Consider the following 15,783-nt stretch of genomic DNA (forward strand, 5'->3'; position numbering starts at 1 on the left):
TTGAAAAGAAGCAGTCTAATGCTAGAGCCCAAGTGCTAACACTTATATTCATACCTCCCTCCTTCCCTCACACATCTACTAGAAACAAATCCTTGTATGGAAGGAGGCAAGCCAGTGCATTCAAACAGTTTCCCAGTCAGACAAACACTATGTGGCATGATGAGAGCACAGGACAATTTCATTATTCATTGAATGGGCCAGACATTGTAGAATCTTCTCCATAAGTGGCCACATTGTCCCTGATTCTGGCCAAATATACTGAACTACTATCTAGTGATATCCATCAAAACAAATAGTACCTAAGTCAGGTGGATTTGTGATCTCAAGTAACCACTTGCTATTTAAATCAGGCATTGCCAACACCAAGAAAGGAATCTAGCCAAATTGGTTATTTATTGTGCCAGAGACTGCCATGAAACTGGGATGGATGTACATAGCAGGTAAAGCCTAATAAAGTTATATTCTTGGCCAGGCATGATGCCTCACACCTGTAATCCTAGCACTTTCGAAGGCCTAGGCGGGCAGATCACTTGAGGTCAAGAGTTTGAGACCAGCCTGGCCAAAGTGGTGAAACCCCGCCTCTCCTAAAAATGCAAAAATTCACTGGGCATGGTGGCGTACACCTGTAGTTCCAGTTACTCAGGAGGCTGAGGCCGAAGGATCACTTGAGCCTGGGAGGCGGAGGTTGCAGTGAGTCGAGATTGCACCACTGTACTCCAGCCTCGGTGACAGAGCAAGACTCTGTCTCAAAAAAAAAAAAAAGTTATATTTTTTGCAGCCTCAAATATCATAACAGTTTCCCCTTGCAACTTCATGGAGCTGTGTCACTTTCAAAGCACTTTTACTTACTGTTCCTCTTTTGATTGTCCCAACAACCTTCAGAAACCAGAAAAGGGAGCCAGATAGTGCCACAAATAAAAACTAGGGCTTCCCTCAGAGTTAGTAAAGGGGTGGAGGGTGGTACTAGAATCTAGAATTTCTTCTTCCTTATCCAGTAGTCTTTCTACTGTATCACAATTTACAATCATATTTTAGATTAGGAAGTACTACACAGAGTTTTACTATACTCACAGTGTTGACCATTCATTCTTGTCTGAATACCATGGATTGGTTCCAAGTGGATATAAAAATAAATAAGAGATGGTCCCCAGCCCTCAATTTAAAATACCATCTGCAGGACTAGAAAAGTTACATAAATGTTGACAGAGCTTCGTTGTATTTACATAGAATTAGAGCTGAATTTAAAATACTTTGTCTTCAAAACTCTTCCTTAGACTAACTTTCTTCCACTCAGGAGTGAGAACCCATGTACTCTGGAAAGGTATCAGAGCTTCATGAAAGATTCAAAAGCAGTCTTGACAGGTGGCCAGAGGTCCACAACTGAAGACACGAGCAACAGTGATGGTTCCACCTGGAAGCCAGCAGACGCGTGTGGCTGAAGTGAGAGATCGTCAGGGAAGCCCTGGACGCTCAGATTAGGAGGGTGTCTGGGAAGGAACTATTAGGGGCTCTCGAGGAAAATTCAAGATTAGACTTGGGTCTCTCAGCAGCAGGGAGCCAGGGAAGGAGTCTGAGCCAAGTAGTGCAACAAGGTAGAGAAAACTGGGTGCCAGAAGAGTTTGAGAAGAACGAACTCTAAAACAGAAGAGCAACTGAGGTGGGAGTGAAGTGAGAAATTGCGGAATAAATTCCCTGCAGAGAAAGAGAATAAATCAGATAATCTCAACCTTTCAGCAGAGAAATGCCAGCCAGCACTTACTTACTGAACCCATGGGGACACAAGGTACTTCCAATGCCAAAACCTAGAAAAGGAGCTGGAGGGGGGGAATAAAAATGACAGATCCGGATATATATCACAGAAAAATATGCCACTTCTTAACTACAGAAAAAAAAATCAGCATTTACCTAGTGTTTAGGGATTTAAATTTAAAAATTTTAAAAGGAAGCATGGAAGACCAAGACAAAACTCTTATGAGATTATCTACCAGGTTTTTCATTTAATTGGAAAATATGGAGTGATGCTTTCTTCTAAAAACAGATTTGCCTCAGACTCCTTAGAATAGCAAGCTGCCCTGAAATGTAAAGGAGTCCTATTTGCAAATATACATTTTCCTGTCTCACAGAATAATATATTGTGAGGTGCCCCTATTCATCAATGTGTTACCCATGATGGAGTTTCTTTGTGAAAGGCTTTATGGCAAGTGCTTTCTCAGAAATGACAGATGTAAAAGGAAACACCACAATAATCAAAATACACATCGCAAATTCCGTTATGAGTTAAGGATTGACTAAGAAACTGACAGCAAAGGTAAGAACCCACTGAGGGCTCGACCTGACAGAGAATAGGGTGATTAAACAGCCAGGAAATGTAAGCTTCGAGTGCACCTTCAGCCTCACTAGCAGGGACAAAGGACTCAGAAGTAGGATTTTATTAAAGTTACTGGAGAGAACATCTGCCCACTTTACTGAGCCTTGTATCCACAGGAAAATAAGTTTGTAGGAGGCATAGATATTTTCTTCCTCTTAAAAAATATCATAATACACTTTAAATGAGAAAATGTCTTGTCACTTCTATTTTTAAAATAAAATTCTTTTAAAAGCCCCAAGCTTCCTATCTTCAAGCTGCCAACCTGTAATGAATTTCCAGTTTTATGCAGAAAGAAAGAAAAAAAAATAAAAAGACAGTGAAACCCTCCCTAGTTTTGTGGTAGCAACTGGTATATTCTATAATGCTGTTGTCGAGGTGAATATTTCATGTGATAATTAGCTGTTTTGCTTCTGGTATGTTTTCCTTACTCTCTATTGTATAAAATGGGTTTTATTTTGTATCTCTTGTCCCAAATAAACATCACTCGGTTAAACAGAACACAATTATATATTTATACAGTTACTTAGATAAGCCAGACTTCAAATTATAACCAAGAACATGCTCACTTTTCATGAGTTGGACTCTTACTTGTTGATTTAGTTTAGCTGTATTTATTAAGTGTAAACTTGAGTGGATTAAAGGATGCAAAGTATTGCTCCTGGGTATGCCTGAGAGGGTGTTGCCAAAGGAGATTAACATTTGAGTTAGTAGACTAGGAAAGGCAGACCCACCCTTAATCTGGATGGGCACCATCTAATCAGCTGCCAGCACAGCTAGGATAAAAGCAGGAAGAGGAACGTGGAAGGGCTAGACTGGCTAAGTCTTCTGGCCTCCATCTTTCTCCTGTGCTGGATGCTTCCTGCCCTCAAACATTAGACTGTAAGCTCTTCAGCTCTTGGACTTACACCAGTGGTTTCCCAGGGGCTCTCAGCCATAGGCTGAAGGCTGCACTGTTGTCTTCCCTATTTTTGAGGTTTTGGCTTCCTTGCTCCTCAGCTTGCAGACAGCCAATTGTGGGAATTCACCTGGTTACTGTATGAGTTAATACTCCTAATAAACTCCCCTCCATATATACATCTATCCTATTAGTCCAGTACCTCTAGAGAACCCTAATACACGTGGTGAAGGATATTCTAAAGAAAAGTGTATGTTTCTACTGCAACTATGAACAGAAAAATTAAGAAAACATCTTCCTAGAATATACGCCTTATAGAATATGCTCCAAGATTTTAACACTTTGTCTTCAGTTATTTCAATCATATTATTTTAAGACTCTGTGTTATTTAAAAATTAAGCCATTAACGTTTATATTTCTTGTTAAGAAAAGAAGCCACACCAACTTGACGCAGTTAACAGGCATAAGAGCAGTAGTTACAGTACTATTTTTTTCAAGGACTCTTACTTGTTCGCACATTCTGCAAATAACACAATATTGTTAGTTCCACAAAGTACACAGTGTACTGAGTCAGTGCATGAGTACACATACACTGATCTTTTGTGATCTAGGTTTGTCCTCTCTATTAAATGCAGACCCACATAAGCATATCCACATATATGGGGGACCTCTAAGTCAAGGTTTCTCAACCTCAACAGTATTGACATTTGAACCTGGTTATTTATCGTGGCGGTCAATCCTGTGCATTGTAAGATGTAAGGCAGAACTTCCGGCCTCTACATGCTAGACACCAGTAGCACCCTCTCCCAGCTGTCTTGAGACAATGTCAAATATCCCCAAGGGGGCAAAATCGCCCCTGGTTGAGAAACATGGATTTATAGTTTAAAGGCATATTAACTCAAAATGAGAGGTTGTGCTAGTCCATCAGACCTGCTCAAAGCTCGGACTTATGAAAATAATTCTAATCCATTTTTCATTTAGTTAAGAAGGAGAGTTACTGTTTGGACTGCAGACAACTAAAACACCATGCCACCTCTCTTTTATGTCTTCCTCCCTGCCCTTACCATGGGCGATTCCATGAATCTAAAGTTTTTGCATACCCACTTGTGAGTTTTCTCTCTCTCTCTCTCAAACACACACACTGATATGGTTTGGCTGTGCCCCCCACCCAAATCTCATCTTGAATTGTAACTCATACAAGCCCCATGTTCCATGGGAGGAGCTGGTGCAAGGTATTTGAATCATGGGGGTGGGTTTTTTCCTTCCCTGTGCTGTTCTTGTAATAGTGAATAAATCTCAGAAGATCTGATGGTTTTATAAAGGGCGGTTCCCCTGCACACACTGTCCTGCCTGCTGCCATGTAAGACATGCCGTTGTTCCTCCTTCACCTTACACCATGATTGTGAGGCCTCCCCAGCCACGTGGAACTGTGAGTCCATTAAACCTCTTTTGCTTTATAAATTACCCATTCTCGGGTATGTCTTTATTAGCAGTGTGAGAACAGACTAGTACACACACATGCATGCACACACACACAAATCCTGACTGACTGTGAGCTCACCATGAAACCTATGCTGACGAGGTGACCTGCCAAATTTAGGCATCACATTTTTCCTTATCAGGAATCTTACCGTACTTTATAGAAACTTTGTTCATAACACTTCATACTCTTTCTTATTGGCACACTCTCTTAAAATGCAAATTCCCAGAAGGCAGGAATTAAATCCTAAAATTTGACTTACTCTAAGGCCTCACATATCAAGGCTTCTGTTTACCTTTCCAGTTTTGTTTTCTACTGTTTCCAAGCCAGACCAAGCTACTTCTAGTTCCCGAGTTAGCCCCACTCACTCTCATATGCTTTGTGCTGCCTCGTTGCCTAACTCCCTCCACCATCAAATCCTTCCACCTACTAAATTCAGACCCATTGCTTCTCAAGGGGCAGCATCCCTGACCACCTCTCTGTTCTCCTTTTGAGTCCTTCATTCATAAAAGTTTGTTTCTCTGAACTAGTAAACTCAGAGTTCCTTGAAACCAGAACCGGAGTCTCCTTCTCATACTTCCATCTGGCATGTAGAACAGGTCAGACACAAAGGTGCCAAATTAAAACGATGAATGAACCAACATATACAACATACATATCCTCCCAACTCCCAAAGTGTTTTGGTAAAATCTTCTCTCTCTGTCATTCAGCTGTCTGCACTGAGAAAAATATCTTTTAAGTGGAAGGAGAACATGCCCAATAAAAAAATCCCAATGAAGACAGACCCTATGTCTCATCACACAGCCCATAAAGCCATGAAAGTTGTCTGCAGTCCAAACAGTAACTCTCCTTCTTAACTAAATGAATTCTGACGTCTTGAAAAAGTGGGCTGGGTGCAGTGGCTCACGCCTGTAATCCCAGCACTGTGGGAGGCTGAGGCAGGCAGATCATGAGGTCAGGAGATCGAGACCATCCTGGCTAACATGGTGAAACCCTGTTTCTACTAAAAATACAAAAAATTAGCCAGGCATGGTGGCACACATCTGTAGTCCCAGCTGCTCGGGAGACTGAGACAGGAGAATTGCTTGAACCCAGGAGGCAGAGTTTGCAGTCAGCAAAGATCGTGCCACTGCACTCCAGCCTGGGCAACAAAGCGAGACTCTGTCTCAAAAAAAAAAAAAAAAAGTGATGGGGCATCAAAAAATTTTTTAAATAGCTTTGAAAAGTAACTACTTTCTATTTCCGAGCTTCTGTTTTATTAATCATTTAAACCCAATATTTAGAAACCATTCGTTTTGACAAAATAAACTTCCTTGTACTACACATTTGTCTCATTTTATCATAAAACCATTCAGCATTATCTCTATAGAGCAGTATTTTGATAAATGTGTGGAATATAGTTTCCACCATAAAACAGACCTGTATATGCCAGCCGAAGATTCAAAAACAAGAATGCTTACCAGCTGAATAGCGTCTGTTTTAGGACCCAAGTAACCACAGACTTACAATCAAATAATTCCCTGTCCCATCTCCCAAATCCCCAATGTATATTAAAGACCCACTTCAATAACTCAGGGGAGGTTTCATAAGTTAATTATAACAAAAAAGTTTGGTAGAAGGGGAACAGCTAATTATTTTCCCTGTTTATATAATATAATCTATGGTTTTACAGAAAAGCAATGAAAACACTAGATAAGTATCTGTGGTGTGGATTAACAGAAATGCAAAAGGATATTCCAATTCCTATGTCAGCATTAATTAGTGCCCCATGCCAACATCTTCTTGCCTTTGTTTTAATTTAAATGTAAATTCAGGTGAATTTTATATTTTAGATCCTTTCTATTCTTATTGACAAATAAGATAAGAGGAACATATCAGCAGAGGATAGGTCTTCTCCACATGCCAATTAAGGGCATGATACTGCATAATTATTATGGGATAAAGATTAAGCAGGTAAAGCTAAAAAGCCCTAATGGAAACATATTCAGATAAGGAAGAGATCAAAGAGAGATGAAATCAGACATACATCCCAACCAAAGCTTAAACTTCCTGCACTTCTCAGTGACTTTGATCTAATAAACATTTATTGAACACCGACTGTTTGCCAGACAATGTTAGGTACAGGAGACACAGGCTGAAAGACCTAATCTCACCTTTCAGGGTGTTGGTACTTTCTGACCACAAATTTTACACACAAGTTACATGTTTACATCAAGCATAACCTGCACTGTCCAATGTGAAGCTTTGAGCCACAAGTCCCTATTAAATCTAAATTTACACTAGCCACATTTCAAATGCTCCATAGCCATGGGTGGCTAATGACTACTAGCCACACTGGACATATACATCATCACATACAGATACAGGTATCTATCTACACAGGTTATCTCCATTAAATATATAGAGAGGGATCATGTGCATCATCACAGAAAGTTCTAGAAGACAGCATATACAACATATGCTGCATAGACTCTGCTCAGATGCTCCATGATTGGTCCATATCACACTTCCTATGGCACTAGGGAAACCATTTAGTTAACCTGCAAGTCTGTTTTGCCATAAACACAACCAAAATGTCCATCAATAAAGGAATAGTGACCAGGTGTAATGGCTCACAACCGTATAATCCCAACACTTTGGGAGGCCAAGGTAGGAGGATTGCTTGAGCCCAAGAGTTCAAGGCAGCAGTGAGTTATGATCATGCCACTGCACTCCAACCCAGATGACAGAGCAAGACCCTATAATTTTTAAAAAGGAAGAAGAATGGCTAAATAATTATGGCCTATCCATACATGGAATGCTATGGAGCAATTGAAAACACCCAGTTAGATCAATACATACCAGCACACAAAGATTTCTGCAACTTAATACTGATAGGAATAAAGCAGGATGAGTGTAATATCCAATGTGATAGCATTTATGTAAAACATACACTCATATTGAAATCTACCACTGTTTCCTACAACCCTAGCTCCAAATACACAAATATACAGAAATATATTGACCAAACAGATAAATGTAGTTACTTCTAGGGTGGTGGCCAAAGGGGATTTGCCCATACATAAAATTTAAAACAAGATAGTCTAGGGTAAGGTATTCATATTTTCTTTACTAAGATACTAATAGTCATCACTGCCCTATCAGTACTTTTTAGGTACTAATAAAAGTGCTTTGAATGTTGTAAAACATTATTCTGGGTTAGACAGAATATAAAAAGAGTTTGTTAGAAGACATTTAAGGCCTACAGAGGCAAGCAAACACATTGCCTGTAGAGAACAATCTGTGATTACCAAAGTCCATTCTCCACTGTACTAAAACTTCTTCATGGGCCAGCCAATGGGGAAAGATGAAAGTAAGAGACTATGTCCCTGTCCACAAACTGTTTACATACTAACTGGAAGGCATACGTTTTTACAGTAACATGGGCTGAATGTCATGAACTGGAAATCCAAGTTGATGCAAGAACTTACAAGAGATTTGAAAGGAGAATAAGAAGAATTAAGCAGACCAGGTGTGTTTTATGGGGAGGAGGGGCAATGGATGTAAATTAGTAATGTGCAGAAATGAAAAGAAATGGGAAGAACTCTGGATTGCGTAGGGTAGAGTACTTGAAAGAGAACTGAGACACAGATCTTGCAGGGCTCTGCAAGCCATGGTAAAGAACTTAGAGTTTATCTTAAAGACAGTGGGAAGACACTAAAGTGTGGTCTTCGGTGTGGGAGTGACATAAGTCATTCTGTTTGTGTAGATCATTCTGGCTACAGGACTGAAAGTGGAAGCAGAGATGTGGCACACTCAGCAAGATCTAAGGGTGACCCCTAGACTGTGGAGGTAGCAGTGGGATGGAGAAAGGTGGGCTGATTTGAGAGATAGCCAGGAGAAAGAATGGTTGTGATTTGGATTCAATTAATAGAGATGATAAATACATTAGACTTCCCCAGCTGGAGGTGTAGAAACTCCGTGTATTTCTTAAAAGAAATTTAAAAGTGCCATTTTTTAAATGTTAAAGATCTTCATCTTTTTTTATAGGTTCACAATCCTTTATCAATAATCCCCAAATCCAAAAGCTCTGGAAATTGAAAGGTTTTCTGTAAGATGACAGCAAACCAGACTTGAATTAACAAGTTCTTTATCCAGCCTTATCCCATCCTGCATGAATATTTGCACATTTCACTGCAGATATAGTAATATTTCTATGATTATGGGGGGCAAGTGGAGAGTACATTAGGTCTGTAGGTAATAGATGGTATATGTGCTATGTTACCCACAAGAAATATGAGCAAATTCTGAATTCAGCAACACATTTGGCCCCCAAAGTTTCTGATAAAGAACTGTAGGTGGAAATTTTCCACTTTCACTTTCCTGCTTTAAAGGTGGCTGAGATGGTGCTGATACATATATACCACTGTAGCCACACAGCCCATATAGTTGTGTATGTCTATGTGTGTGTTTGGTAGGGGGAATGGGATGCAGATAAATCAGCCGTTCTTGTTCACTATGCAATATGATCTGGAGTTAAGAATGTGTGTGTGTTTTAACTGCTGACCTTTAGACATGCATCACATGAGACTGGAAATGTTCATTTTCAGGGAGGTTTGTGACACTGCAGAGCAACTGATACAGACTAACCCCGTGTATCTGTTCCCCTGGGGACTGACACTTGTTTCTAACATGGCGTCTGCTGGAAGAAGTCAGGGGTATCAAAAGAAATCAATCCCAGGTTTCCATCTACAACCATCGGCACAGCACTGTGCTAGGGGATCTGGAGATTACAAATGAATGATACATGATTCCAAACTATCCCAGGGAAGTTGTTCCAAAGAGAATGTCCTAGAAATGTTTGTTAAAATGATAAGCTAGAAATAAAAGAGAGGATACTAATCTATGACACCAAGCATGAAGTAAGAAGTCATGCTGCTAATTTTGAGTACAGAGTATATAAGAGGTGGGAGAACAGGGCATCTGTGGAAACAATTGCTTTGGTGAGATTTGGAGACAGGTGGGCAAAAGGAATTGAAGCACGTCTTCCCAATTGCCCTATAATACAACTCCCCATTGGTACCCCTTGAGGGACATTATTGAAGACTTACCTTACCATCAAGACATTTTTGGAGTTGTATTTATGTTCACTTTGGATTGACACTGATCTCAAAGCAACCCTAGGTTTCTTTGGGTTGCAAAGGCAGCAAAGTAGAGAAATTCCTGGTGGGTTTTGACCTTTTTGAAATATCAGTGATACTGACCAGAGAGGTCTTACCTTCAACGCAAGAAGGTTGAGCCCGAGTTGTGCCGGCCACCTGTCCCGGGAAGCAAGAGCACTTGACCGTTTGTGACCGCTCTTCTATGCGGTTCTTATTGCAGCACCTGTGCACGGCGACCACCTCACAGGTACCCTGCTTGATTTGGTGGTGACCTAATAGGTAATGGGGGGAGAAAAAAACAAACCCAGTGCTGTTAGAAGGAAATGACAGCACCAAAACCAGAACGATGCTATGATGACATTTTCCAACTTCCTGTGCTATGCTTATGAGTCTTTTTATAACATTTTATTTTGATAACATGTCATTTCAAATTTACATAAAGGTGGTGAGAAGAATGCAAAAAGCTTCTGTGAACCTGTGGTAGGCAGAAATGAGGCCTCCAGGATCATCAACCCCTGGGGCCACACTCATGGTTATGTCACATTAATTACATGACAAAGGAGATTTTGCAGATGTGACTGAGATTAATTGATTTTTTGGTTTTTTTGAGAGGGAGTCTCAGTCTGTCACTGAGATTGGAGTGCAGTGGCATGATCTCGGCTCATTGCAACCTCCACCTCCTGGGTTCAAGCAATTTTCCTGCCTCAGCCTCCCAAGTAGCTGGGATTACAGGTGTGTGCCACCATGCCCGGCTAATTTTTGTATTTTTAGTAGAGACAGGGTTTCACAATGTTGGCCAGGCTGGTCTCGAACTCCTGACCTCAAGTGATCTGCCTGCCTTGGCCTCCCAAAGTGCTGGGATTACAGGCGTGAGCCACCATGACTGGCCAACTGGTTGATTTTAAGAGAGGGAGTGTAGCCTGGATTATCCAGATCAGGCCATTCAGGGCTCAAATGAGCCCTGGAAAGCAGACAGATGAAGAGCTCCAGGTGCCATTGCTGGCTTGAAGATGGAGGAGCCACATGTCAAGGAAATGGAGATTTCAGTCCTACAACCTCAAGAAATGCCAATAACCAGAGTGAGCCTGGATGCTGATTCTTCCTCAGAGCCTCCCCATAAAGGAATGCAGCCTGTTGATACCTTAAATTTAACCAGATGGTGAGATGCTGGGCAGAGATTCCAGCTAGGCAGTGCTAGACTTCTGATCTGCAGAAAGGTGCTAAATGTGTGGTACTTTGTTATTAGTTGGCAATTGCTGCTGTAACAGACTTCACCCAGGTTCACCAGCTAATATGTGGCCCCATTTGCTTTATCATTCACTCTCTCATGTTTTTCTAAGCCATTTGAGAGTAAATTTCAGACATGATGCCCCTTGACCCCTAACTACTTCACTGTGTATTTTCTAAAATCAAAGACATAAGGTTACATAATGATTAAAGATAGAAAATTTGACATGACACAACGCTACTATGTAATGTACAATCTATATTCAAATTTTGCCAATATCCCAATAATGCCTTTTATAGCTATTTTCCCCCTGCTCAGAATCCAACCATGGTGCATGCATTGCATTTAATTGTCACATTTCATTAGCCTCCTTTATTCAGAAACTCCTTCTCAGTCTTTCTTTCTTGACCTTGACATTTTTCAAGAGTTATATGCCAATTATTTTGCAGAATGTCTCTCAGTTTGGATTTGTGTGATGCTTCCTCTTGATTAGATTCAAGCAATGCATCTTTAGCAGATTGTCCCAGAAGTGATTCTATATTCTTAGTGCATCATATCAGGAAACACCCAACGTCCTTTCATCCCATTATCAGTGCTATTACCTTTAATTAAATGGTGAGGATGGTATCTGTCAGGCTTCTCCAGTGTAAAGGTATTATTTTTCCCTTTATGTTAGTAAGCATTTTGAGGGAGATATATTAGTGAGACTATGAATATATCCCATTCTTTATCAAACTTTCACCTACTAGTTTTAGTATCCATTGATGATTTCCACCTGAATCAATTATCAATATGATAGTTGTAAGACTGATTCTATGTTAATGTTCAAATCATCCCAGATCTGGGCAGGAGGAGACCCTTCCAATTGTCCCAGATCTAGGCAGGAGGAGCTGTGACATATTCTCATATTCTTCGAGAACTTACTAACCTTCTGACCCTCAAGAAGTTCCAGACTTACCTGGTATTTTCCCTGCCCCCATAATTTCTTCAAGAATCCTTGATTACTTTTCATGGGGCATCAGACTTAGAAACCTGAATCTCAATATGTAGGTTTACTCATCACAATTAGGGAGTGACTCAGGCCCTTTCAGCAAATAGGTCAAGGAAGTTTGTGTGCAGGTACAGCATAAGTACACACTGACATCTCCGATTCCAATCTAGCACCACAGTTTCTTGCTACTCTCCCATCACCAACCACCTGAATTCCATCATCCTATGATAAACAAAGTAGTTTCTGTATTGCATATGTACTTAAGGGTAATTTACATTGGAATCCATTTATCAGTTAGGAGTCTTTTGTTAGAACAACAGAAACTGATTTGAGCTAACTTAATGCAAAGAGACTTTACTGGAAGATCAGGAGTTTGTAGAACGAAGAGTGAGTGTAGCTAACCATAAGTGGAACTACTCTCATGGCTCGACCTGAATGAGTAATTCTACTCAATTTGTCATGCTGCTCCACACGTCAGTTCTAGGAAAGGGTGCATCTGACTGACCTGACTTAGGTCACATGTCAACTGTGGCAGCCACCCTCTAAGATGCTCCCTTGTCATCCCCACCACAGAGTATTCACAGGTTTGTGCAGTCCCTTCCCACATGGTACCAGGTTTGGTCTATTTGAGCCAAAGCATGCAGCAGATGTGCTGGTTTGTCCAAAATTAGGTGGCTGTCATCTCCAGGCCCTCAGATCACTCACTCCGGAGAAACCCTGGCATGAGCAGCCCTACAGACAGGCCTAGGTGGTAAGAAACTGAAGTGTCCTGACAACAGCCGTGTCAGTAAACTTGCAAACAGACCCCTTGCGCGGGCCCCTCCCACATTAATCCAGAGTTACTCGGTCTGTGTGACAACAGCATACCACAGCAGAAGTGATGGCTTGCCATGTACACGATTAGGTGATAAGACAATGGCATGCTCACTCACGTGTTCATCTGTTCTGGGGAAACCATGTTGTGAGCAGCCCTAGGTAGAGGCCCACATAGCCAGGAACTATAGTCTACTGCCATTGGTCACATGGGTAAGTGTGGAAGTGGATCCTACAGCCCAGCCAACAGCATAACTACAGTCTCATGGGAAATCCTGAGCCAGAACCACCCAGCTAAGCCACCCCCAGATTCCTGATGCTCAGAAGCTGTGCGTGAGATAATAATGTCTGTTGATTGTTTTAGGTCTTCAAGATTTGGGGTAATTTGTTACACAGCAGTAGATAACTAATACAACAACTCTGGCTATACCAGGCTGCAGAGACTTATCTTTGCTCTGATAAAAATAACATAAACAAGACTGTAGAGGTTCTGTCCAGAAATTATTAAGGAAAGACAACTTTTTCAAGTACCCTCAAGTGTGCTCATGATTTTTCACATACATCCATTTACATAGAAACTGTTATGTGAATTGTAAGCAATTTCATCTACTCATTAAAAGAGGTCTCCCCGAGGATTCCCACTGGTGAATGCTTTGCTTAGTTTCTGTTGATGCATGTGTTTCAAAATAAAACCAATTTCAAAATATTCCATGATTCAGACTTTTTTATCCATAAAGACAGGCTTTCCAAACAATAACCTCTATATTATTCTGAATGTTTTCTGGACCAACCTTGTCACGCCATCTTCAATGTTGATGGCAGGAAAATTCAATTACTGGTGAGAACAAATGCTAAGGCAGACAGAACCAGTACCCAGAGAATCAAACTACCAGCAAGAGAGAAAGTTTTCAATCTACTACTTAAGAAAGCATGAATATGGAGAAGTGATTAAAATGATAAACCTAATTAAATGTTCATAACAAGAGCATTGATTTCCCCATAGGTAGTTGCATACAACTGTAAAATTAAATAAATAGTAATTATAATGTCAGTAAAATACTATGAAACTTTAGCACTGAGTGAGCAGAAAAGTAAGGGCTGGGAAAGGTTGGAGGGGAGATCCTGTCTTTGGTTCCAATTGCAAATCAGCAACTTTCAGTCAAACATTCCCTGGCAGCTAATGACTAGCTATGAGCAGGGGCCAGGAGTAGTCATTCACAGTTATCTCTCAGGAAATGTCCTCCCATTCGTCACTGTCTCAATCTGCTTGGGCTGCCATAACAAAATACCATAGACTTGGTGGCCTAAACAACAGAAATGTATTTTCTCACAGTTCTGGAGACTGCGAGTCTAAACTTAAGATGTCAGCCTGTACAGTTCTTGGTGAGAGCTCTCTTCCTGGCTTGCAGACAGTCACCTTCTTGCTATGTCCTCACATGGAGAACAGAAGCTCTGGTGTCTCTTCCTCTTTTTATAAGGACACCCGTCCTGTCCGATTAGGGCCATGCCCTGAAATGACCTCATTTACTCTTTATTACCACCTCACAGGCCCTCTCTCCAAATATAATCACATTTGGGGTTAGGACTTCAGCATACGAATGTTGAAAGGATACTGACATTCAGTCCATAACAAACCATCATGCCTTGGTTAGATTACTAAATGACCCTTGAGTCTGTAATGAAAGCAGTTTTAAACTCCACTAAGAAAATGAAAAATATATATGTCAGTAACTTCTTGGAGCAGTCAAGAAACGATCTGGACGTTCAGTAATGCTATGATTTACTTAGAACTCTGTTGCTATATAACCATCCACAAGTACAAATGGATTATTTTCTATTCAAACTTAGGACTGGGCCACACTGCCCTGAATTATCAGCTTGCCTAAACCAGAATTTTAATTATTTATACAGCACCAACTATTGTACTTCACTGATTTTAAAATACATATTTTTTTCACCTTTTAACACATCAGGAGGTGACATAACTAATAGCACCTTATAATTATAATTGGCACTGCTTTTCCTTCTTAGGAATACACACAAAAGTGGTATATCTCACAACTGATGGCATCTTAGATTTGATAAAACACAGGTTTTAGGTACTGTTTGAATTTTTTTTTTTAAACAAATATCATCCTGCACAATCTTATAAAAATGCTATGGGGTAGGTATTATTTTTTACTCTGATTTTATCTTTAAGAAAATGTACAGAAATTAACTAATTCACCCAGGACCTCATAACTAGAGATTGAGAAGAGGTGAGACTCAAACCCAAAGATGGAGGAAAAGTTCCCCTCTTGCTTTATTGCTTGTATTTTACCAGGTAGAGCCAAAAATGGCATCTCTACCTCAGCAAGTCATGGGACATAGCTCAGTTTCCCACTGACAACATCTTTTTCTATTGGATGACAGTGTTTGTGTGGTTCCATGCAGTCTTTTTAGGAATTTGTGTATTGGTGACAGTGGACAATTGATGTGGTTTGACTGTGTCCCCACCCAAATCTCATCTTGAATTGAAGCTCCCACGTGTCGTGGGAGGGACCTGATGGGAGGTAACTGACTCATGGGTTGGGTGTATGTCTTTCCCATGCTGTTCTTGTGATAGTGAAAAAGTCTCATGAGATCTGATGGTTTGATAAAGGGGAGTTCCCCTGCACACACTCTCTTGCCCGCTGCTTGTAAGACATGACTTTTCTCCTCCTTCGCCTTCTGACATGATTGTGAGGCCTCCCCAGTCTTGTGGAACTGTGAGTCCATTAAGCCTCTTTTCCTTTATAAATTACCCAGCTTGGGATATGTCTTTATTAGCAGCATGAGAATGAACTAATACAACTATGATCTTTGAATAAGGATATATTTTTGTTTCA

General features: G+C 40.6%; 2 protein-coding genes across 4 annotated transcripts in view; one reads left to right on the forward strand and one right to left on the reverse strand.

Annotated features, from left to right (window-relative positions):
* The window catches only part of ARL6IP5 (ADP ribosylation factor like GTPase 6 interacting protein 5), an 808,776-nt gene that overhangs the window by 443,063 nt on the left and 349,930 nt on the right, over positions 1–15,783 (forward strand). The window lies entirely within an intron of this gene.
* TAFA4 (TAFA chemokine like family member 4) overlaps positions 1–15,783 on the reverse strand; it is a 206,107-nt gene that overhangs the window by 17,108 nt on the left and 173,216 nt on the right. For all 3 annotated transcript variants that reach the window (XM_050781319.1, XM_050781318.1, XM_050781320.1), the window contains exon 4: positions 10,001–10,156. In XM_050781319.1, coding sequence (XP_050637276.1) covers positions 10,001–10,156 — 156 coding nt within the window. The remainder of the gene's footprint in view (positions 1–10,000; positions 10,157–15,783) is intronic.

The sequence above is a fragment of the Macaca thibetana genome, chromosome 2 (genome assembly GCF_024542745.1).
Source record: "Macaca thibetana thibetana isolate TM-01 chromosome 2, ASM2454274v1, whole genome shotgun sequence".
NCBI classification, from domain to species: Eukaryota; Metazoa; Chordata; class Mammalia; order Primates; family Cercopithecidae; genus Macaca; species Macaca thibetana.